Source organism: Ascidiella aspersa, chromosome 4, assembly GCF_963924565.1.
Source record: "Ascidiella aspersa chromosome 4, kaAscAspe10.2, whole genome shotgun sequence".
In the NCBI taxonomy this organism is placed as follows: domain Eukaryota; kingdom Metazoa; phylum Chordata; class Ascidiacea; order Phlebobranchia; family Ascidiidae; genus Ascidiella; species Ascidiella aspersa.
This window is the reverse complement of record NC_139450.1, coordinates 34380596-34405584: the sequence shown is the minus strand read 5'-3', so window position 1 is coordinate 34405584 and position 24989 is coordinate 34380596. Positions and strand designations below refer to the sequence as shown.

Here is a 24989-nt window from a genome sequence, read left to right as displayed (position 1 = left end):
CCTTTCGATGACAAAAAAACGGTCTGAGCAAGAGTCGCGCATTGGCAGCAGAAAGCAGGGGTTTTCCCTCCGAACCTTTCTCTAATCAACAGTACGAGATCCGATTACCGGTGATGCTTTGTTACGTTTCCACGTCACAGCACAAACATTGACTCGCGCGCGTTTTTAAATTCACGGGATTTGAAATCACAATTTGCAGTTAAAGTAGCAAAGTCTTCTCAAATAATAATTTTTTTACAGTTCAATATTAAGTTTTGCCTTACGACCGATTATAACTAAATGTTATAGGCCTTTCCAAAGGCATCTTGTGTAAAGCAACATTAGGTAACATTTTTCCAAGTTCGGCTCATTAAAGGAACAAGACACTTCAAGAAAAGAAAGTGTAACATTTGGTTTGGAATTGCATTCTACAATACTCGGACCGTCATAATTTTTACCCAAAATATATGTTATCTACATCGGAGATAATCTATGTCCGCATAATAAACCAAAATACAACCAAAATAGCGAAACAGTATTTAGGTTTTTACCCTTACATAAACGACGAATTATAATCAAACAAAATGAAACATTAACAGTACCGGTAGTTCAATTTTTTTTTCAAAACTACGAAACTTTTATTTTAAGTCCCGCTTTAAGTTACAGGTCGATACGTCGCATTCCGATTTTGCGTTAACAAAGAGAAGGTTTTTTTTTTTAATTCCGATGGTCTGCGCGCAGCTGATACTATCTCTAGCGAGGCTTTTTAATTTCATTTGAGGACACAATTTGCCGCTCAAATAGCACGGTTTGTATGATACATTTTTCACTCCTTATATTTCGCCTTACGACCGATTTTAACCGAATGTTGCTTTAGTATAACTGTACAAGCAGCCAATGCGTTAACAGGAAGACGGGGATGCGATCATTTTTTGATTTTTTGCACATTGTGCGCAAAAATGTGCACGCCAAAATGTGCAAAAAATGTGCGCACATTTTAAAATGCCTTCAAAAATGTGCGCACTTTTTCAACAATATATCCCGGCTAATCGGCCACTCAGATGAAGCAGACTGGCCGGCTGTGACGTCAACATACGCCTGCCTGTGCGTGTAAATTCAAACTGTCGCGTTAGAGCCGCTTTTGAGAAAATTTGTTAATCTAAAAAAACGCCGTGTATCCTCAAGACTCTTTAAAATGACGTTTCATCTGCTTAATTGATACAATATCGAAATTGGTCATTTGTCATTGTCGTTTGCTACGTCTCCGATCGGGTGGCTGGAATTATAAGATGCAAGCTATAATTTCTAACTAGAACTTTCGGCAGAAAATATAAGGAAGTCACAGAAGCAATGGTTCTCAAACTTTTTCTGTTACAAAACAAAGATGGCCTCAACAATCGCCTGAAATATTGGCAATGCCATAGGTAAATGCCATAATAACGTGACATATGTTATGTATAGTGTGCATTGAAGTCTGGTAAGTCACACAGTTTAAGAATCACTGCACTAAACACTAATCATCAGCTTTGAACTATTAGTTAAGACAAAATTAATTCATTCAAATAAAAAATATTGACCAATCTTTTACACAAAGTAAATTGTTATTTCTACTAATTTTAACAAAATACCTTAACATCATTCCTCTTCACAGCTTTAACGAATAGCGAATGATCTGCTCTCGTCCCGATTGAGAGAATAGAGCGTACGTTTGTTTCACCGGTGCCGTCCCGCCTCTGCCACGCCGACATGGCGAAATGGCGCAGCTAACAGACGGGCGGTTTTCTTACTATGAAGCTAGCCGTTTGCGTAAGCGTTATTTCTCAAAACCTTACTTTCCCGATCATGTGTGCCACGCAGTACGTTCAGAACGAGTAATGTCATTTAAATAATGTTTTTCAACTATTCACCACCATAACAAAAATAATATCCGTAATATTGTTTTGTCTTTACATGTTAAATGCCACAAGCATTTTTTCGGCGAGGCTTCAGCAAACCTACAGGAACAAGGTACAATTTAAATGAAGCTTGTTGTTTGGTTATTCAAACATTTCAATTTTAAAGCTGGACCAGGTCCCAATCACACACACTTGCAACGTGTTCTCTTTTCGCGGACGGGTTAGTTGAAGGGCGCGGACGGGTTAGTTGAAACCTTAGATGTGTCACGCTGCTCACGCACACAAAGTTCTGAACATTTTTACCCAACGTATTACCCCTATCCCCTGATCATAGGCGCCCGCACGGGATGGCAAGGGGGAATTTCAAAATGCGATTATTAGTATTATTTATAAGTCTAATATGTATTACTTATAAAGGTTAAAATTAAAAAGATTATACGTTATCCATTGCCCCCAGTGGCGTATCCAGGTGGGCGGGAGTTCTTACCCCCTTTTGTATGTGATATTATCGTTTTTTGTTCGTTTTTGCCATGGTTTAACAAACTGTTCAAAGCGGCGTGCTTTTTAAGTAATTGGGTCACGCGTCTTAATCTAATGCGAAGCCAAAATCAAGCGCAAAACGCCGTTTTTCGTTCTTCGTTTGTTCGACCTTAAACGCTCGAAGTTTTTCTCTTTCGTTATTTGTTTAGGCCAGGGGTCGGCAACCTTTTTCTAGTCGCGGACCAAAACCAAACGCAGAAAAGTCTCTGCGGGCCGCACAAAATGATAACTAAGAACTGTGTTATTTAAATGTTAGAACAACTGTGAATTAGGCGGGCCTTGGATATTTTTTGCACTTTAAAGCGTGTTTGTTTACATTTACAGAGTCAGTAAAGTGTTGAGCAAAGCGCAAACAAACGCGTTTGTTTGTTTAATATTCTACCTCACACTTCGTCTTCCATGCTATTATGAAACGTATAATAAAACTGCTTTGAGGGAACGCGATAACCAAAAAAAAAAATGTATCTAGTTCAGTGTTCATTAACCGTTGTAAGTGAAGCGCACCCTGCGAGCGAAGCGAACGCGATTTTTTTTTGGAATACCGCTACTTTTTGTAAATTTCTTGCAAGTTTTTATCACATTGTCGAAATTAAAAAAAATGTTAAAAATATGTTCCATTTTTTTTTTTTCAAAGTTGCGGTCTGAAAATGATTTTACTTCACCACTGGTTCTGGTTAACGAACAATTTTATTGTGTTTGGAAGTAGCAGCTGGTGAGCTGGCAATTACGATATGTTGGTTGAATACACTGATCAATAAACACACGACAATCTTCGCTTCAATACAATCAACAAACCAACTTAAGTTTAACTGGGAAGTGCATTAGAAGCTGGTTCGTAAGTACAACAATAACTGTCAATTTGTACTCTACAAGATTCACCGGTTAATGCTTTAACTTACGAAGAGAGATTTTGAAACTGAAGTGTGAATTAGAAGCATTATGCAAACTAAACAAAGCAAATAAACAAAAGTCAAATATTTCGCTGCGTTTGCTTAAAAGATTTAAACCCACGTAAATTTAATTGTTTATTTACTGCATAACCTTATATTAGAATATAACATTTACAACAAACTTTATAATGCTTGGGAACTAACAAACCTGGGCTAATCAAAACATTATGACATCATATTGTCCATTATGAGGATAATTACGCTTATGACATCACAACACGCGGCATGAAAAGATTAAGCGGCACCAAAAACATGAATCGCATGTGTTCAACCAATTGGTTAAATTGTTTGGGCGCCATTTTAGTTAAAAACTTTAATGTTATTCAAAACTTAAAAAATTTGGTAAAAATTTTAGCATTTTTCTTAAGATTATCTTGTGTCTGAAACAAGACAAATTTGCCTAAAATTTGCAAATAATTAAAGGTTGTCGTTTACAAGAATAAGCGATAATTTTAGATGTAAATAGACGAAACTCTACAGTGCGTTGTGAACAACAAGAAGATATTTCGAAAAGTTAATCGCTGACAAAGAAGTAATACACAGTAGTGAAATCTGACATTTGATATAATCAGTGAAAACAGCGAGAAAAAAGTGAAATCGTTAATATTAAGCGTCTGATGTTTATATTACTCTCAACTAAAATACACTCTAAATTTTAAATAACAAACCAACACATTATGTATTTTTTGCCGTCGTTTTCAATTTAGCGTGCATTTCCATGCAGTCGTGGTATTTCTAGCGGCGAAGGCGAATAAATTCAACAACGAGTGGGAGTAAGGGCGAAGTGACGATTTATTTTTCCTGGTTGCCAAGCTTCGCTCGTAGCTCGTTGGCAACGCTCCGTTGCTTAGCAACCTCGCTCAGCGGAACCGACGACCTGCCATTGAAGAAAAGTTGGAACTTGTCACTTCATAGAATACTTAACATTTAAGTCCATACAGAAGTAGGTTGCATTTTAAACGTTTCGAATAAATCTTTTTTAGGACTATGTTGAAAATCAAATAAAGAGAAATCCCAAACGTTCAAAATGTTACCATAAATGGTTTTAAAGACTATGTTGAAACAGAAAGATTCAAAGTGAAACCTACAAGCTATCCCTCGAAAATACCGCTCTCGTTCACATTTTGTTGCTTAGTGACAGTTGATATTTTCTGGTGGATTTCTTTTTGTAATTCTGCAGCTTCCGGACAAATATGGCTGGAGAGAGAGAAGTGAAGAGAAGAAAGAAGAGACAGCAACGCACAGGATTAAGTGGAAACAAATAAGAAATAAGTAAAAGTGGAAAATAGGTAAAAAAAAGTCTTACGTCAAATATAGAAACTCAACAGTTAAAAAACAATAACTTTCAATGCAATTAACTTTGTTTAAGTTTATTCTGTTATATTAAAATTATATAACAAAAACAAAAAATGACAAAAAAATGATAGTTTGTAAGAAAAAAAGAAGTAAGAAAAAAGAGAAAGACAAGATTTTTGTTGTGGCTCTTGACAAAACTAAAATACTTTCCCAATTGTTTTGGCAAATTGAGATAAAAATGGTATTAAATTACCGTCGTAATAATGTACTCGACGGTTTTAGAAAAGTCCAATGAAATGCAAAGCTAAAATAAATACAAGCTTTTTGCTAAACCTCTTACTCTGCACTAAAATGTCTAGATCGCCATATAAACACTGGCGGATAACATTTAGCCGGCAAAATAATAATTTTATGTTTTAAGTCGTTGAATTTGTTTATGAAGCAGTTTGCTTCTCAATCTTGTTAAGTGTTTATAATATAGTTCACTCTTAATTACCAAAACGAATATACTGTTGCTGTCAGACATTTAATCAATTATAAAAACTGTTCGATTTTATAACTGAATTGACAAAATGTCTTTTTTAACTGAGGTTCAGTTTCAATTAACATAATGAACATACTGTTGCTTCCCAAATTATTTTTTGTGTTTTATGCAGTTTTTTTTCAAATTATTGAATTGTTTTGCCCCTTTCAAACAGCTGTTAATATGAGCTCTAAATTTTTATATAATTTTTACGCAATTTTGCAATGTCTAGAAAATAACGCTCTAAAATTTTGAAAGTTTGGGGCCTAATGATAATTGTATTAACAAAATGTCTTGATTAAGTGTTTGAAATATGGTTTAGTTTTAATTACCAACATAAATATACTGTTGCTGTCAGGCATTGCATATTATTAAACTGTTCCAGTTTATTGAAAACATTTAAAAAAAAATTTTTTTGTAATTAACAAAATGTCTTGTTAAAGAGCGATATGTACATACCGTAGGTCGTTGACAATGTCCCTTGTCTTGCCGAAGTAGATTTCGTTGAGTGTGTTTCGCATCTTGTTTTCCATTTCTTCAACAAGACGACCCATGTTGCAGATGTGGGAATTCCCCTCACTCAAAGCAGCATCTTTCTCAACCTAAAAAAACATGTTTGTCAATGTATGTTTGTTTTTTAAATGTGTCAATATTCATTGTGTGGTTTCACCCATGAAAAGTTGCTATTTTTAGCTCGACGCTTTCAGTTAGGAGCGAGGAAATTCACTGTTAACGCTTGCAACATGACTAAACTAAAAGCATTGTTTAAAATAAATTCTTAAATAAAACATACTTTTTTACAAACAAAATCGATTTATTTAAATCAACATAAAAGTATTTTATCTGAAATATACACAACCACCAGGATCAATATGTTCGGTCCTGTTCATTAAAAAGGGACGAATAAGTGGCTAAGGGTAATAGGGGAGAATATTGAGCGTTTGGGGGACTAACTGCCTAAAAAAAAAAAGTTTGTTTTGGGATTTTTGTGTCGATATTCATTGTGTGGTGGAAATTGCTTTCACCCATAAAAAGTTAAAATATTTTCAGCTCAACGCTTTCAGTTATAAGCGGGAAAATTCACCATTAAAAGACTAATGTGTAAATAAATAATGTGCAAATAAATTCAACGACAATAAAGTACTTTTAAAGATTTTGAGGCAACCACTAGTTAACCAAATTAAAAATTAGCAAACAGTTTCTTTCTACCAATCCAGTATATATTAAAGTGTCTACAATTGTTTAATCCAGCAAAATGCTCTTATGAAACTGCAGAAATGATTCTTATAAAACAAAACAATAGAAAAAAAGATTCTCTAAAACTTTAGAGATGATTCTTAAACAAATAGAAAAAATAAAAACAATAGAAACAAAAAGATCTTATAAACTACAAAAATTAAAACAAAAGAATAAAACTGATCTTAAGAAACTTTAGAAATGATACAAACCTGTCTGGTTAGGCTCCCACCGAGGTTCATTGTCCCAGAGGCAGCTTTGTTCATCTGTAGCCACAACATAACTGTTGATGTGAGCTTGTAATGTGCGTTGCGACCACCAGATTTTTCCTGTACAGTAAGAACTTGTTGGTTATTAACATCAGAGCTGCGGAGTCTGACATGGGATCCGACTAACTACTTAAAATTACCAGAGTCTGACGTATGTATGCTCAGTATCAGTTTTCTGAACTGATAAGGCCACGCTACAAATTACTGGAATATTTTTTACCTGCATATCAGTGATGAATAAATTTTATGGCACGCCCATGAGTGGGTTGCTGAATATCAACCTCATTTTAGTGCAAGAAACCAGTGAAATACAGGCTGTACAGTCGAACCGGACTCAAGACACAAAATCACACATTTGGTGGAGTCAGACTTCCCTTATTTTTAACAGACTTCACAGCTCCACTTAACATTATGAAAATTATTGCGTCCCATTTAGCTGGGATTATACATGATATTCAAAAGTAAAAAAAAATTATCAAAAAAACTTAAGGTATTTCTAATATGTAATAATACAATTTTTAACATTAAATTTCAGAACACCAAGACACCAAAAAAAATAGTTAAAATAATTTGAAATTTGTTTTGTTGATATAAATTGCAACAGCCAATAGTTGAAGTAATAACTTTGTTTATGGCAGGGGTCAACAAAGTGTTTCCCAAAGAAATGGGTAACTGCAAAATTTAACCAAAATTTGTTTTGAATTTGCATCAAATTTTTAAACTGTATTTAATCTAAAATATACGGATAGTTTGGTGACTTCTGTTTTACAGTAACATTTTCATAAAAAAAACACGAAAACCAGCCAATTTTAATGTTTACTATAAATGGAATAAATTAAAGTAGAAATATAAACAAGCCTAGTTATCTGGCGATTCGTGAAACAGCAACAGAAATAACCATCAACCATCTGTATTGTGGCAACCTCTGTTGTTATAGAGTAACATTTTAATCACAGAAATGACATAACCGGCCGATTTTATTGTTTACAATGAAGTGAATAGATTTATTACAGTATAAACATGGACATTGGACAATTCTAGTATTCTGACAAATGACAATATATGAAACAGCAATTAACAGAAATAACCATCACCTGGACTTCAATGACGTGAATCGAATCCCAGTAACCCTTGATCTTAGCGGAGGAATCGCCAGCCTTTTTGATGAGGATAGCTCCAGCGAACCCGTGATCGAGATCCCACAAATACACAGAGGAAACACCTCCTTCGTAGTACCTAGGTAATGAAATCAAGTGAAAATTATGTTAACTAAAGTTCTCAAACTGCATCTGGTGTGTGGTTTCAGTTTTCCGGCCAAATAAATGAGGCAATAAAATTTATTTAAATAAAATTACTGCCAGAAATTAAAAACCCTGATAAGTATTAGGAATTAGTTTGTTTAATAACATATATAGTACACATAACCTGCTGTTGCAAGCAGTAAGTTTTTTAAACTTTTAAAACTAAAAAAAACATTTTATTGAGTTTGGCTTTTTTTCTCAATTTACATTTTTGGACTAAAAAGTAAATTTTAAGAGTTCAATGCTGTGACAATTCGTGTTAACTCAACACATATTTTACCAAAACACAAATTGAAATTTTTTACAACATTCAAAGAACAAAAAATAAATTCTCACATTTCTCTGTACAAACTGAAAGCTTGGTTAGCATCTACTTCGAGTTCTCTGAGCTTATCGGAAGGTCGTGCTCCATCGGCCAGCGGGGGGTCGTACACATTGCTCCAGGGTGACCTTGAAGAAAATAAAACAACAACATTAAACATTTTGGAAAACAAAATCAACAGAACAATTATTAGAGAAAAATAAACAAAAACAAGGAAAAAACAGGATAATTATGTCATTAGGAATTATGTTGTTACACTAATAAATGCTCCCAAGCATTGTTTTTAGGACTAATAGTTGTATTTTATTACAAGAATGTGGCCTTCAGCTACTTGATTAAAAGTTATCACTATTATTATTGGCGAAGCAATTATGTTTCCTGATATTTCGATTCAGATCTCATTTAATTACCAATTTATAAGACATTTTTTCAACAAGAGAATGGCCTTTTTGAAATGCAAAATTTTATTGAAAATCACAAAAATAATTCTTTTCATCGCAAAAATAAATCTGTTTTTACTATTACCCACCGATAGGAATCTCCGTCCCTGTTGTAATCGCAGAGCAAGTAATCCTTTCCGTTCTGTTTGTCCCGCAAAATACGCAACGGTTGATCGACCGAAGCCAGCAGTTCCTCACACAAGTTTGGGACGAGGTCGATTAAGTCAGAAAGGTTTTTCTCGACTTGCTGAGGGGGAAGACGGCGCATTAAGTCGAGCGCCGAATCAAGTTGCTTGTCCTGAAACATATATTTTACATGTAAAATAGAGTTTTCTTGGCATTATGTAAACAGGACTTGGGACTAGATATTTCTGCTAATGGCTCTGCTGGATGTTACATTTAAAAAAATCAAAAAAAAAGGGGGTGGGCAACATTTTTATAGTCGCCAGTCAAAACCAAACTCAAAAAGGTTTCTGTGGGGCGTTTAATTTAACTGTGTAGACTTCACACATCTTATTATAACAACAGCAACGACTGTTAATTTGAGATATTTAGGCTATTAAGTAATTTACATTTTAGTGATTAACTTAAAAATGAAAACAATTTTTTTAAAAGAAAAGAGTTAAACTATAAAAAAAACTGTTTGGCCCTGCTTTTTTAGTTTAACATTTATTGACGGCAGGTTTCTTAAAAATAGAATTGCTTCAAGCCTTTAAATTAATAAATCTAAGAAACTCATCTTTTTAATATTCAAAAAATTAACCACTTTATTTTGATATAAATATTTAGGTTTTTTTTTCAGTGCCTTAACTATCCATTATTAAGATTTTAACCATAGTCAAACAATCAAACAAGTGTTCCAGGAATTTAAAGTTAAATTTTACATGTTCAAAAAACAGATTAAACCAAACTTATTTCTCAAATCTATCTTTAGTGTGTAACTTTTTTTGTTACACTTTCAACCAAGAGTCTAAACTGTTAAGCTATTCCTGGCAGATATGAAATCATCATCCTACACATTTTGCTGGCAGGAAACTACTGGCTTGTGTAAACATTATGACTTGTGTTTAACCAAGATACATCACATGCAAGCAATTGGAATACTGCATCTAAACACTTAAACATGTTTCACAATTACCAATCATTTTTTATGAAATAAATTTATTGATTTTTCAGGAACCTTATGAATCCGTTGATATGAATTACATTTAATTTGAAAACAAAACAGAATTAATGCCATGGTCAATACAATGTAAAAATGGTTCAAAACTTAAAAACACTCAAAAAACACTTTTAACATATAACTTGCATATAAAATAAATTGATTTTTGGAAAATATAGAGTTTATTAAAGATTTTTTATTCTACAAATAAATTAAAAGAGTGTCAAATCTATATATTTAAAAAATGTAGACTTTGTGCTAAAGGTATTATGATATTAAATGCAAAATAGGCGTTTTACTAAATGACTGGACTTGAACATTTTAATAGTTAACATAAAGTCTGTTAAAATCAAGGCTTAATGCAGCTGACTTACCAATTGACTCATTGTGGTTTTACAGTTTTCACAGATTTGTAATAAAAATGCTACTTTAACCTGCAACAAAAATCAAGATATAAATGAAAAAAACGCTTTAAAAAAAGAATCAAGATAATTTAAAACGAGCATTACCTCACACATATTTACTTCACAACAATCAATATTCTCCCTAAAACTAAAATATTGGACTTTCATATTTGAAAGACTAGAACCCTAAAAAACACCAATATGTTGAATCTTAGTGTTTGGTCGTAGCTGTAATATAATCTAATGTATATTAAGTTATTGGATGGAAGGATATATTTATAACACCATTTAAAGTCCAGATCATTAAAATTACATGTTTAAACAGTATTAGTAACAACTTATATGTGCTAATTGACATTGTTTAACTCAGTGTAACTTTTTTAGTTTTGTTCACCCCTAACATCTATCTCCAGATTTCATTCACCCTTGTCTCGTGATATAATAAAACTATCTCATCTATATATAACAGCACAAAATGAACACTCGGAATATGCGCCCTGCTCGCAAGCTATCATCCAACGGTTTACCCTTATTCACCCCTGGGGTGAACCATTCACCTGATTAAGAACCACTGGTTAACTGACTGATTTTTAGATTTAGTAGAAACATCAAAGTCAATATAGAAGTAGGTACTTGCTACCTTCTTCTGTATGTACTTTGAGATGTTTTTTTACTACGTCTTACTACAACCTTCAAACACATTGCTCCAAAGTTGACTTATGTTTGTTGTGCGTGTAAGCAATTTATGATATTAGTGGATTTTTTATCTCAAACCGAATCATTTTTCGACCGAACAAATTATGGCAAAAGTAAATAATTAGAGCTGATCTGGAATCCTACCACAACAAAAGGTGCAGGTGACCCAAACGCTAACCCGCACCCTTAGAACCCAATTTCCCAAATAATGTGCATTGTGGTACTGGTAGGATTCTAGACCAGCGCTGCGTTTTTAAAAATAAGAAACATAAGGGCGCTGGTCAGAATCCTACCACAGTGTAAGCAACACACTTTATTTGGGTTAGGGTGTCGGTTAGTGTTTGTGTGAGGGTTGGTCAAGTATTAATATATTTAATAATCTGGCTTAAGTACCCCAGGCCCAACCCAAACGCTAACCCGCACCCTAACCTAAATAATGTCCACTGGGGTTGGATTCTAGACCAGCGCCAACAAAAGATAAGGATCACACCAATATACCGAAACGTATTCACAAATAAATAGGCATATACTTATAACTGTTCAACAATAGAATACTGGAGTTCGCTTAAACAATGTGGACAATAATCCATCTATCCCGTACCGGAACTGGAAATGACTAGAGTTTCGGCTCGTACTAACCATAACAGTTTAATGCCTAAACATTCGTTATTACACTTTATTTCTTCCAAATTGTTTTACTTATTTAGGATAAAATAATTAATGAATAAGAAATTCTGGAATATTTAACAGATTCGTCAACAACTTTTCCACTCCCAACTTTATTTACATACGTCATATATCATATAAGTTTGTAAGCTATTTTAAACCTTGACATTTACTATAAAGTTTAAACCAGACAAATGAAAACCAAACGATAAAATTTAAAAAAAAAGTTGTGCAAAGCTTATTAATATAGCATTCTTAGTTTTTACACCCCGTTCCAGGTTTTAAGATATTAAAACGGAAGAAGAACAACAAAATTATATGATTTATTTTAGATGAACATAGAAATCAATTTATTTCCTGTCCACAAAATTTGATATGCTTTTATTTAATTTTGGGTCATTTTTTGTTTTTCAGAAATTTGGAGCAAATAATTAGGATTTACAATTTTTTGTAAAAAGTAACAAACATCATAATATAGTTCCAATTTAGAAAAAATTGAACAACTATGTAATAGACTATTTTGGATCTAAAGTGACTTTTATTTTTGATAAAGTATAAAACAGAAAAATAATTATGTCAATTGCTAAATCTATAACTTTTTTAAGTACAAGTAAAAAAATGTAAAGAAAACAACAACTTATTAGTATTCTATAATGAAACAAAAAATATTAAAGGGACTTTCCCGTATTGCTATGGTGATTGTTTTAAAGATAAAATATTCTGTTTGGTTAAATTTAACTTTAACATAATAATTTGGCATTTTAAAATTGTTTTACAGACTCGACAGCGTAACAAACAACATCTAAATTTTGTTGAACAAAAATGAATGGCTTAGGTTGATAAAATTGCAAGTTTTCAATGCATAAAGCACATCTACTTCATATACAAGCTTAATCCAAACAATGGTTGTGGACAGCATTCAACCAATTGATTCAGTGCAAAGAATTCATTCTAGAGTTACCGGAAAACTCTACAAAGGTAACTCATGTTACTAAATTGGTAATAAATTTATTTTGAGGTCGTTCAATTAGCTGTTACACCTTATTTACATATGGGTAATGCCCAGTTTGCATTTTAGGCCAATTTTCGCCGAAATATTGAGTGCCATTGTTGAAAGTATGGCAAGTGCACCCGGGGTTTTTTTTCAACTTTTTAAAAGTGTACCCCAATAAAATCTTAACTGCACCCCAAAACTGTGCGTCATGAACAGTGCAATATATGCAGAGTGCATCGGATAATTTTAAAGTGCACCTGAGGTGCACAGTGCACTATTTTGACCTTTGTTGCACCCGATTACCCGAATTTTTTGGGCCGTGCACCCGCAAGATCTTGTTGAGATCTGCCATACTTTCCAGACTGGATAAATATATCTAAGGTTCCATTTCCAGATAATATACCTAAGGTTCCACTTCTGTACAAAGGTTCTAAATCATTGTTGTAATGTTTAGACACACATATGACCCAAGTGTTAAGTTTATTTCTAGATTATTTCCAAATTACGACTATTTATGATTAAAAGTAAAATAGGTTTTAAAAACGTTTTAAATAAGGAAAGTGAGTTCACCGGAATTATTAAATGCAATCAAAATTCCTGCCTAAATGATTTGTTTTTTTAGTCCAGAAAGTAAAAATATGTTTCCACCAGGACGCACCTGGCATGGTCTAGCGGCGTACCAACTGCCGGTCACTGGTATTTGCATTTCATAATTTATATCTGCCAAAGATCTGTGACAAATAGTTTTTTGATGGAATCCTTCACCCAAATAAGACTTTGTATACGGCAAAAATGTATATTTTTTATTTTAAATTCATCAGACCAGGAATATTTTACGCCAAATGCTGTCACTGACGGGGTTGGGGAAAGGATTTCACTCCAAAGATTTTTAGCAGTAGGACTGGAATGCAATCGTTTTTTTGTTAAAATCAACTAAATCAACTTTTTTTAATTTTAGGTGTGCAAACTTTTTTTAATTCAGTTGTGTACACAAAAATCAGGGACACACTTACCACAGAATGCAGACTAGGAAAATGTCATTAACCTAATAAGAATTTCTTTGTTTATGGTTGAAATTACAATATTTCAATGTATTCCAGGTCATGGAATAACTGCAGCCTCAGCGTCAATTCCAAGCAAATACCAAACGATTGTCACAAATAACGCAGACAAAAGAGGATTTTGTGCGCAAGCAAAACGCTTCAGCGATGATTACTACATTGTATGTCAATTAGTTTTAATTAAGTTTGCAGAAAAATCAGTATTTTGTTACATTACAGAATGATATTCCAGGACCTGGAAATTACAAATGTCCTCATGGTGAAATCGAAAAGATATCAACGTCGTTCTCAAAGAAAGGAACTGGGAGCTTTGCCTCAAAAGTAATAACTATATTAATTTGCCTTTGCTTGTTGTTGATTTCAAAAGATTTATCATTTTTATTTGTTAGTTACAAGTTATTTGTTTCTATTAATGAATTTGAAGTGAGAATTTGTGATTACTTCTTTACTATTACCATACTGAACAGAAAATCCATTTTTTGTTTTATAAAACTTTTAGCTGCTCCTGGCAATAACAGCACCAGTTTGTTTGATGACATTTTATTCCGATACTAATGCTAAATGACATAATTATATGATCAAGCAAAATAATATAATGGAAATGTTCAGAACTATTTTTTCCAGGCTATTAGTTCAAAATTATCTTTCAATTTAAAAGATTAGTTACCTCCATTTGCTTATCAATTACTTTTTGATAAATTTACCTCAGCGCATGACCAAAACATTTGTAAACTCCCCAACACATGTAGCTTTAGCGTATGGTAGTTTCTTGACTTGCTCTTCTCTGAGCCTGTGTAGCTCAGTAGTTCGGTTTGAACGAGGTCGTGATTCGAATCTAACTACAGGCTTTTCTGGCCTGGCCTTTTGCATCATTGATCGACATATTGGGTTAGTCTGCAATGGCTTCCGTTGTACCTTCTTTCATATAAATCTGTTTTCCCTCAATTACAGACACAGCGAGCCAACAAGTCGCACTACAACGGTTCAACTCCGGGTGCAGGATCCTACAACCTCCCTTCTCTTCTCTCCACAAGGAAGGAATTCAACCGAGCCAACTCCAGCTCCTTCCACACCCCAATCGCCCTCACAACCAAAGACACAATGGTTGGGCCGGTGAGAGCTCCGGCACCAAACGTTTACAATGTAAGCAAGGCTTTGTATTAATATTTATAATAAGCTGTTGTTTTTTCATTTTTGTGCATTATGAAAGAGCATTTTTACAAATTTTTTTTGTCGTTTACAGTATACATAAGGGCCTATCTTAACATTTATAAAACGCTGTTTTAAGTTTTATGCATTAGGAAAGAGCTCTTTTTTACTTTAAGGGGTATACAGTTGGAGGCTGTAGTGAGAATATCAAAGCCCGTACAGAAATAGGTGGCATAGGTCTACTTCTGCATGGGCTTTGATATTCTTACTACAACATTTCCAATTATTTTGGTGAAAACTTTTTTGTTTTGCCAATGTAAGCAAGGGTTTTTTTATTTTAATTACAGTGAGAATTCTAATACCATGCGGGTGAACGATCTTTTAAACTGATGTTTCTTTGTATAAAGTGTTTTTGTAGTTAATAACCTTTTTTGGTGGCAGTTTTTTTCTAATTCTTAATCTTAAAATCAGGTAGCACTTATAATGACGAATTGTATTAAAATTTAGACAAGTTTTCACACAACCATGCTTCATCAGGCAAAAGCCTAATAAGTGTTTATAGTATCCGGAGAGATTAATTAGAATTAATTTCGTAATTTGTCAGTTAAAGTCTACTTTTTTTCATTTAAGTCTTGTAGCAGGGGTTCTTAACTTTTAACATAGTGTCCTATTCTTTTTTAATACTGTTGCTGCTGTTTAGTAACACATGTCCATTGTCCAGCCTAATATACAAACAACTAATGTTGTGTAGCTAAAACTTTGGGGCGAGAAATCTAAGGAAGCCTCAGAAAAGGACCACTGTAGTGGCAAAATATCTCTTGTAATATTCGCAAATAGCTGTTTTGTTTTTTAGTTTAACTGTATTACAAAAAAGAACATTTCAAATGATGTTATATTCACAATTAGCTGCTTGTTTTTTTAGTTTAAATGTATTACGAAAAAGCACATTTCAAATTATTTAATTGAAACTTGTTTATTTGTTGTAGGTTCAAAACACAAGCATGGGCAAAAAGTTTGGCGTCGGGGCTGAAGCTGCTTTTAAATCGAAGACAACGCGTCAAGTTATCCCGGTTGGAAGCACCAGGGTTCCCTCACCAAGTGAGACATTTTAAAACTAATTTTTACTGTCTTGTAAATTTACTTAGTAAATATTTTTATTCCTGAATGGGCTTTATATCTGAAAACTTTGTATTGCATTTTGTTCAACTGGAACATTACACACTAGTAAATATATAAGAGTTTTGGTCCTTGACTTAAAAATATAAGTTAACTGGGTAATTTATATTACCTTTTAATACTTTTAGGTAGTTTAGACAAGTGTTGTAAGTGTTTTCACTATTTTTGAATGATTCACTTGATTTATTGATTACAGTTTTGGTGAAATTTTCTTATTCGCGTTTATTAACATCTAATTTATTTTTCATGTCAATGGCTATTTTTAGCAAATTATTTACCAGGACTGAGGTCACTTCAAAGAGGTGAGGCTTACAGTTACAACACTGATTTAAACAAATGATTTGTGCATATCCCAGGCCACTATAACATCCACGATGAAGGGACCAGACCGACAGCGAAAGGTCCAACTTCAATATTTAGTTCAACAACGAAGCGTGAAGTAATATCGAAGCCGTTGGATGTACCAGGACCCGGAACATACAAACCCTATCACCCCGGATCACCCACCAACAAACTTACCTTCCCGTAAGACAGTGTTTTTAACCAAAAGTTGTGTTGCTGTTTATTTGATTATACCGCAAACTGCATAGTTGTATATGATTACATTTAATAAGATTGATTCTGAGCAAAATTCTCCAAAATTTGAGAAAGACGTGGCTCATGTCAAATAAATTTGAACTGATTATCCTTGTGATAGGTCGCATAAAAAAATATATATTTGGCATTATTTTTTGCAGGAGGCGGCACTATCTTTGCATCAGTGCACCCGCCATGGCGCTGCCCCCACCCATAGAGAACCCAGGCCCGGGTTCATACGAGCTTGTGGACTACGATGGGCCGGCAAAACATTACATGTCATCCGGGGTGTTTGTGTCTAACACGTCAAGGTGGACGTTTAATCACCGCACCAAGGAGCATCCTGGGCCCGCTTCGTACCGTCCAGAACGTGTCGGAAAGCAAAGTTTTATTTACAATGCCCAAAACAAGTGGATTCCACTGTGAGCACTTCTGGTTGGTGTGGATATTAAGCCAGCCTATTGCACACTAAAAGTTGCACTGCAAAATGTTTTTGTAAATATGAAAAAGTTTTTCAGCGATTGGAAATTTATTTTTCGTGTTAAATCACTTTTCCATGAAAAGTAAAGAACAGTTAATTAAACATTAAGGTTTTTTTTTTTTTTTTTTCTAAGAACATATGTGCCCGGATTGAGATGTGAAAGATAAAAGGTATGTTTATAAAAAAAATGTGCTATTAATATTTTTTTCATCTAATTACTAAGTAATATTACACTCTATCCTTAAAAACCTAAAAATGACTGTAAACCTTGCTTTTATGTTTAAACACAATTTTTATTAAAGCAAGAATAAAACAAGCATTTTTTTAAAAAGACATTTATTCTTTGTTTTACAGTTTTTAAATTACAATCCGTCTCTAATAGTCCTCTTTCTTAACCTATCCAAATACCACATGGCCATATCTTCAGCGGTCACTCTTTTAACCCTTGGTGGAGCTGGGCCTTCGCGCAACTTCAAGTAATAATTGCAGAAACGACATTTACCTCTCGCTGCGCCGCCCCCTTTTATCCAAAAAGGAAAAATAATATTAGGCCCAGCTTCTGCGAATGACTCAACGATATGCATGTTGGACTTAAACTCAACGTTCTGTTCCTTTACTGCATATTCCTGGGCTTCAAGTAGGATATCTCTTATTGTAATTGCAGCTTTATTGTTGATATACTCCAATTTGCTGATAGCTTCGTCGATGTTCATGTTGCGAACCAGGTGAGCCACGTGGTACATTTTCTTCGCCGAGTACCGGATGTTACGACGGCCAAAGTAGATTTCAGCGGGTCTAACCCCCTCGCTTGGATCTAGGGGCTCGTACATCATGTTGTTGTTGTCAAACCAGGACGTATTCTCTTGGAGCCAATAATCTTCCCAGGATTTAGCGTCCCGTTTGTATCTTATGTAATCCATATTAGTCCCTTGTAGAGATACGGTTGTACTGATAGACCGGGCACCTGCTGTAATCAAACTACCATTGTCTATTTTTCTACACTGTTGTACTGCTTTTGTGGAAACAGCACTTCGCAGCATACGACCAAAACTAGTGGCGGCCATGTTGAAAACACTAGAATGCATAAAACAAAGCTAAAAGTAAAATAACTAAGAATTACCATGTGTTATACTAGTTTTTTTAAGGATGAAGATTCTGATCTAGCAACCTACCACTTTTTTAATTTAAATTGCAAGGATGAAATCAATATAATAATAACAATACTCATTTAGACACCAGTTGGATTAGAAACTGAAGATAACATTTAATGAGTGGCTGCAGATTTAGGAAAAATCGTGTGAAATGCATTCAGTCGCGAAAAGTCGTTCAAACCCAAAAAATTTTAATTACAGTTAAATGTAGAAGTTCATTTCCTGCATTGCAAGTCATATTTCTTCAAATGTGTTAATACAGCCGCCAAATGTGACATAAAAATCTTTTTCAATCTGGCAGCAGATATGATTCTAGATTGGTTGGCATCGCTTGCTTTTCGCAGATGACTGAATTTCACTGCTATATTCCCAGAAATGAGCGATTGTGCCATGACTAAGGTTATTTCTCTGGGAGGTCAAATTCAAGCTGGCACTGAGCTGGTCTGCATTTGGCAGCTTTTTGTGTACACCCTTACATATTATATTGCATACCTATTTGTCAAACTTTAAACCAAAAGTGTAAAAAGAGGAGTACATTTACAACTTTCGGAACTGGTCTAGAATCCTACCACAACATTCAAATAATTATTAAATCAATGCACATTACTCTGCGGGATAGCGTTTAGGTTAGGGTGGGTTAACTTTTATCATAATTATTCTCCAATATTTAATTCCTACTGGCAATTTTAATTTTTGACAATTTGTTTTGTTACTTTAAAAAATGGGCGCTGGTTTAGAATCCTACCACAACGCACATTATTTTAGGGTGCGGGGTTAGCGTTTGGGTTAGGGTGAGTCAAGTTTTATTATTAAATAAAGAATATAATAATACGGCGCTGGTCTAGAATCCTACCACAGTTATAAAATCAACGCACAAAATTTGAGTTAGGATGCGGGTTAGCGTTTGGGTGTGGGTGGGTCAAGTAATATTATATACCTAATTTAATAATAATACTTGACCCACCTTAACCCAAACGCTAACCTGCACCCTAACCCAAATGGTGTTTCGTTGTGGTAGGATTCTAGACCAGCGCCAATAATACTTGACCCAGCCACACCCAAACACTAACTCTCACCCTAACCCAAATAATGTGGGTTAATTTCATAACTGTGGTAGGATTCTAGACCAGCACCCGTTATTGTTTTACTTGGCAAAATCAGCAAAACATTTGGAGCAATCACATAACAAAAGTTTTTAGAAATTTCCACAATGACTTAAAATATTTAAACAAATATTAATGTTTTATTTCGTTAAAAACACGAGATTTTTAAGTTGTTCGAGATGATCACTGGTCCATGACGAAAACTTTTTAACCAAGGGAAAACGAAAAATAAAATTCTAACAAATTAAGCTGTGAAAAAGTGGTTTGTTAAACCTGGACTGTTTATACTAACAGAATAGTTTCGCACAACACAACACACCGAAGATAAAGCCCTAAAAACATAAGCTTAAAACTTTTAAACATGTTTTGGTAAAATAATAAAATAATTTGTTAGCCAAAAAATTTCTACATTCGTCGTTTTTCACACATTAACAGACAAACAAAGTTTATATGCAAATAATAAAGTTTAAAAGAGCACAAAACTTTTAAAGAGTTAAAATATATATATAGTTTAAATATGTAGTTTAATGCGAACATATAGTTTTTCTCTGATGGGAATATTGCTACTTTTTACATTTGCGTAAAATAGTGATTTGTAAACAGTTTTCGGTATAAGATTGTTAGGTGTTTTGCAAGAATTTTAATATTTTGATCAAAGTTTCATAGAACCCGCACGTTGAAACTCACTGGTTTAACACGATGGACGTAAGTAGCTTTTGTTTTATGAAAGCTATTATTAGTTAAAATTACATCGTGATTTGCTTTAGGGTCGTGTAATAATATTACTCGTTGTGCACCCGATCCGTTAGAAATTAGTGCATTTCTAAGCAAAAAGGTCTACAACAATTAGTACATCCAAAGGATCAAAAAGTCCTACTTTTAGACTTTGAGGTCTTGGACTATGACTTAACAATGTGCTTCAAAAGATTAAGTTTAATAATACTTCACCTACCTACACCCAAATAATGTGCATTGAATTAATAATTACATAAACGCTTTAGGCTCCAATACCTCAATTTGTAACGTAACAATCCTATGGTACCATAGACGAGAAACTATCTTATGCCCACCCGAGTTTGGGCTTTTTCTCCAGCATTCAAATAATTATTACATTAACGCACATTATTTGGGTTCGGGTTAGCGTTTGGGTTAGGGTGGGTCAAGTGTTATTAATGCCACCTCAAACTTTTTGTAATCTTTTGTGAATTTTCAGCGAATATTTTCAATTTATCTACGCCGGGAGTTTACCTAAAGGTCCAAATTAGTGCATTGCCAAGACCTCAAGGTCTAAAAGTCGGACTTTTTGATCCTTTGGATGCACTTATTGTCGTAGACCTTTTTGCTTAGAAATGCACTAATTTCTAACGGACCGGGTGCGTTGTGTAGTAGGATACTAGAATTGCAATTATGTGTGATAATAGATTAAGATTTCTCACTGAAATTGAATAAATTATTGTTCATGCTCACCTACAGCTACGAAATTTGGCTGGGCGTACACTCCGTCACTAATAGGGATTCCTTACATTGCCGTAGCGGAGCCGATGCTTAAAATAACAACACTCGTTCGATACTAGGATGGTGTTGGTGCCGATACGATCTAAATTATTTTTGCATTTTTTGAATTGTGATCGAGATAAATTTGAAAGAAAATTTTCTCAGAAAATTGTAAACTCAGAATTAAAGATAACTTAACTTCATAAAGCTTATAACCGTCAAAATCGTGTACTCTGTATATCTATTTATTGAAAAAAATATTTGAAAACCTATTAAATTTTGGTGAAGTGATGTGTGGCGTGGGTACAAGTATATTGGAATTTAAAGTTTTTTTATTTGGCGCAATTAATTTTTTTGTAGGCGAAGGCAATGTTAAAAACTGGCAGGTCAAGGCTCGTGTAATTTCCTGCGATTCTTGTCGACACCAATTCATCGCGCTCAGGCGCAGTTTATTGGATCTAGGATTTTATTTGGGGGGGAGCATAACAATTTTTATAAAATACGTCACAAACTTACGTCGAAATGTGACGCCATAAAATTAATCTAAAAGTGACGTCATAAAAAAGTAATCTTTAGAACACTTTACAGTTCCTTCGTTCGTTAAAGTTTAAGTTGGATAGGAGGATAGATGGGCTACTACTTTTAATAAAAAAGCTTTTTATAAAGATGTTATCGATTTGCGCAATGCAAAAAAGCCTTTATATCGTTTAACTTGCCAAAACCGTCATTTTCGATGGTGTTGTAAGAAGCACAACGCCTTGCTAATTTATCGAAATAGGTCAACACATACTACAGACGCAATCAAGATTAGCGATATATTTTTGCAAATAGGCCTACGTAATTAAAATAGACTAAAAATACATTTTTTTGGGGGGGGGGGGGGGAATGGCCACGTGCCCGCCCCCCCCCCCCCTCCCTCCCCCTGGATCCAACCCTGATTCAACAATTTGAACCTTGACCCTTTCACGTGAATAGAAGGAGATTGGCAATGGAAAAAAACGCACGCTTTAATAAAATGTTCACGTTATGATAGATGCCACTACGATGCTTAGCTAATATTTTGCAGTTCAGTAGTCGTTAAGCTATGATGAAATGTTTGCAGCAGTTATTCTCACAGGTGGTCTGCGAGAGATTTATATATTTGATATTGAGCATAAAAAAATCACTTTTTTAAGGTAATGCATGTTTATTAGGATGTAGGCCTACTAACTCTTGCGAAAAAACGATACAGACACTTAGTTAACATATTGCACATCTGGGGCGGCAACCTTTTTCTAGTCGCGGGCCAAAACCAAACTCAGAAAGAACTCTGCGGGCCGCACAAAATGTTAGAACAACTGTGAATCAGGCGGACCTCGGGTCTTTTTTGCACTTAAAACGTGTTTAATTTCATTTACAGAGGCAGCAAAGTGTTGACGCAAAGCGAATAAAAAGTGTAATAAAACTACTTTGAAGGAACGCGATAACATTTAAAGTTAATCTAGTTCAGTGTTTGTTAACTGTTTCAAGTCAAGGCGACTTGACTTAAGTCTTTTGGGCAAATGACTGAAATAAAAGTGACTGAAATGAAGTGTTTTAATTAAGCATTTTTTTGAATGGGTTGTTTTTCCGAAATTGTTGCACACCATTTAATTGCCATATTTTGTGGATTTGTTATTTTTAGTTTATATATTTCTCATAATCGTTTTATGACAAAGAACTACTTTTTATAACAGGGACTTCACCTGTTATTGACTTGTCCTAATTTGGACTTGACTGAGACTTAACTTGTTATTTATTCAAAATGACATGACTTTAACTTAAGTTATTTAACAAATGACTTGACTGGGACTTGAGTCATTTCAAAATGATCTAATTTACAAATTGGACATATTTAGTTAAAAAGGGCTTTCATGATATTGAATCTTACTTTTTTACAATACGTTGTAAAGTGCATTATACGAGCTGAAGCGAGAGGCGTGCAACTTTTGCCTAATTTTGTGTATTTTGGTTTCCTGAACATAATTTTGCGCTGGGTAATATCACGCGGAAAGGGTCAGTAAAGTATTACTTTGTATTGCGTCAGACCAGCTGCTGGTATGACCGTTTATAAAAGCTGATTTAAATTAATTAACTTATGAACACCAACAGTATAACTAGGTCACGATACGGGGATTCCCCCGGTTGCATAAACGCAACTTAAATCAAAACAAGGTTGTCAGCTAATTCAGTGATTTTGCTTGAAAACGCTTTTTATGGCGCAATCGTTTCGTAATAAACAGTGACGTAGCAAGTATATTTTGTTAAGGGCAAGTATATTTATTTGTAAAGACATTGATTCAAAGTGCGTCGACAGTAGACAAAATTCAAGCCAACCTTTATACTAATTCATTTTTCTCTCTCTAGCAAGCAAAATATTTTCGGTTTGAAGAAAAAATAACGAAAATATAGTTCACCGTTTGGAGAAATAATATTTCTACCTAAAAAAAGAAAAACCAATCGGAAAAGAGCTTTTTTAGATGGTTAACACGCTTTAACAAATGAATTAGCTTCTACTAAATTGACTGGTACTATTGACGCCATCAAAGCAGCTGTGAAAGTTTCGGCCCCAATCTAGCAAAGTTAGCATTTCAAGTTCTTAAACTATAAAAAAGGAGATCATTGGCCATTAACTACTTATCCTAAAGATACTAAAGTTCACTAATATTTAGAATAAAAACATCAGCTATCAATCAATTTAGAAAACGTTGCGTATTTTTGATCGACGTTTTTGTTTGTATTTTCATATTTTGGTGCAAATTTTTCGTAAAACTGTCAAATTACTAACTTGCGATTCTCAAAATATATTACTCATTGTCATACCGCCACGCCTTATGACGTAACAACCAGGAAAGGCGTCTGACAGCCGCGATGTATTCTGGAGCGTCGCGCGTTAAAATGCACATTCGTGCATCTATCGCCACGTGATGGTCTCCTTCCTGTGACGTCATAGAGGGCATTCGTGACGGGGTGACTTGCGCAAAGAGGGATTGTCGTGTCATAGACGAAAGCGCGCGAGTCAAAGAAGAGGCCATTGCTTGTCATAAACGCTGTGATTTGTCAAAAATGGTGGTTTAGAATCCGCAAACAGTGAAATTTAGTTAAAACAAAAAAGGAATACTTGATATAATGGGAGTTTAGAAATAAACAACTAAACAGGAATTTATTTAACAGTGTAAAATATGATCTTTTTAGTTAATTTAGTTAAATTTTTTGCTGGCTTAGTTCAGAAAGATGAGAAAAGTTTGATTAACCTGTAAGCTTTAAGACAGAAAAAAAAATGATTAACCTTTTAAGCGAAGCGATAAAAAATTGCAGAAATATAATTTAGAAACGATTTTTCTAGTCAGTATATTTTACATTTCTGTGCCACCGTTTCGATGAACTATCCAGGTAATCTTCATCAGGGAAATGAACTTGTAACTTCGCGAAAAATATATATACAGCAAAGCAACACAAAGTTAAAACAAGGAAATTTTGTTAATTCCAAAAAGGTTCTTTGTAGGGCTACCTGTTCCTTAAACCAGTGGATCTTGAACTGTGACCTATAAAAAACTACAATTGTAAAGTTTTCTTTTCATAAGAAGGCGAATATGCTTTTTACTTTTTATCGTGACCTTAAACTTTGCGTGCGTGTAGAAAAGGTTAAGGTTATGATCCACAGCGATTAAAGAACTATTAAACATGGATAATTATATTGTTGCTGCCAGGCATTGTATCAATTATAAATTTACTTGTCCGATAATAAAAGATGTAAACTATACATTCCTTTGGTACGTAAAAAACAGCTTCGCTAGTTACCAAGTTGGTTCATAATTAATTTTAATGCCATAAACCAGTGCAGAGGTCCCAAGACACTTTGGTTCGTTGGCACAAAATTAACTAACAGTTAAAGCAGGTAAGCCTAAGTGGCAAATACACCTTATTTAATCAGCTGATGCGTTTCATCTGTTGCTAGACCTTATATGCCGGGTGCTATTCAATCGAAGTAAGCATGAGTTTAAAAGCATCAATTAAGCGAACCTACGCTTACATACGATGCTTTATCCGTTGTTAAGAAAGTAGTTAAAAATATTGCGACATATTTGCAAGGGATGATGCAATATT

The 24989-nt window shown here is 34.2% G+C and overlaps 3 protein-coding genes across 4 annotated transcripts; 1 reads left to right on the top strand and 2 right to left on the bottom strand.

The window, feature by feature from the left end:
* Window positions 1-3082: 3082 nt before the first annotated feature.
* Window positions 3083-10343, bottom strand: LOC146157654 (F-actin-capping protein subunit beta-like). Of its 2 annotated transcripts, XM_083386369.1 has the most exons (8): window positions 10288-10343; window positions 8841-9049; window positions 8326-8439; window positions 7783-7924; window positions 6632-6748; window positions 5643-5785; window positions 4453-4561; window positions 3083-4241 (listed from the first exon to the last, which is right to left on the bottom strand). In XM_083386369.1, exons 1-7 carry the CDS (start codon window positions 10297-10299, stop codon window positions 4456-4458), a joined length of 843 nt encoding a protein of 280 aa, XP_083242495.1. In that variant the 5' UTR covers window positions 10300-10343; the 3' UTR covers window positions 3083-4241; window positions 4453-4455. The 2 variants fall into 2 exon arrangements, with proteins under 2 accessions (XP_083242495.1, XP_083242496.1); XM_083386370.1 differs by lacking the exon at window positions 4453-4561.
* A 2100-nt stretch (window positions 10344-12443) lies between these two features.
* LOC146157653 (O(6)-methylguanine-induced apoptosis 2-like) lies at window positions 12444-17250 on the top strand. The gene is made up of 7 exons (XM_083386987.1): window positions 12444-12657; window positions 13774-13895; window positions 13954-14055; window positions 14686-14877; window positions 15870-15981; window positions 16416-16584; window positions 16797-17250. Exons 1-7 carry the CDS (start codon window positions 12582-12584, stop codon window positions 17059-17061), a joined length of 1038 nt encoding a protein of 345 aa, XP_083243113.1. The 5' UTR covers window positions 12444-12581; the 3' UTR covers window positions 17062-17250.
* A 133-nt stretch (window positions 17251-17383) lies between these two features.
* On the bottom strand, window positions 17384-18300 carry LOC146157652 (large ribosomal subunit protein uL22m-like). Its single transcript, XM_083386988.1, has one exon. It carries the CDS (start codon window positions 18199-18201, stop codon window positions 17479-17481), a length of 723 nt encoding a protein of 240 aa, XP_083243114.1. The 5' UTR covers window positions 18202-18300; the 3' UTR covers window positions 17384-17478.
* Between the last annotated feature and the right edge of the window lie 6689 nt (window positions 18301-24989).

Excerpts from the sequence above, each read along its gene's own strand:
- LOC146157654 (XM_083386369.1), bottom strand. Across the intron at positions 7,925-8,325 it reads TTCAGTTTGTACAGAGAAAT|GTACTACGAAGGAGGTGTTT; the intron begins GTGAGAATTTAT and ends TTCATTACCTAG. Across the intron at positions 5,786-6,631 it reads GTGGGAGCCTAACCAGACAG|GTTGAGAAAGATGCTGCTTT; the intron begins GTTTGTATCATT and ends ATGTTTTTTTAG.
- LOC146157653 (XM_083386987.1), top strand. The coding sequence starts at position 12,582 with ATGGTTGTGGACAGCATTCAACCAATTGATTCAGTGCAAAGAATTCAT. Across the intron at positions 13,896-13,953 it reads TCAGCGATGATTACTACATT|AATGATATTCCAGGACCTGG; the intron begins GTATGTCAATTA and ends GTTACATTACAG. Across the intron at positions 14,056-14,685 it reads CTGGGAGCTTTGCCTCAAAA|ACACAGCGAGCCAACAAGTC; the intron begins GTAATAACTATA and ends CCTCAATTACAG.
- LOC146157652 (XM_083386988.1), bottom strand. The coding sequence starts at position 18,201 with ATGCATTCTAGTGTTTTCAACATGGCCGCCACTAGTTTTGGTCGTATG.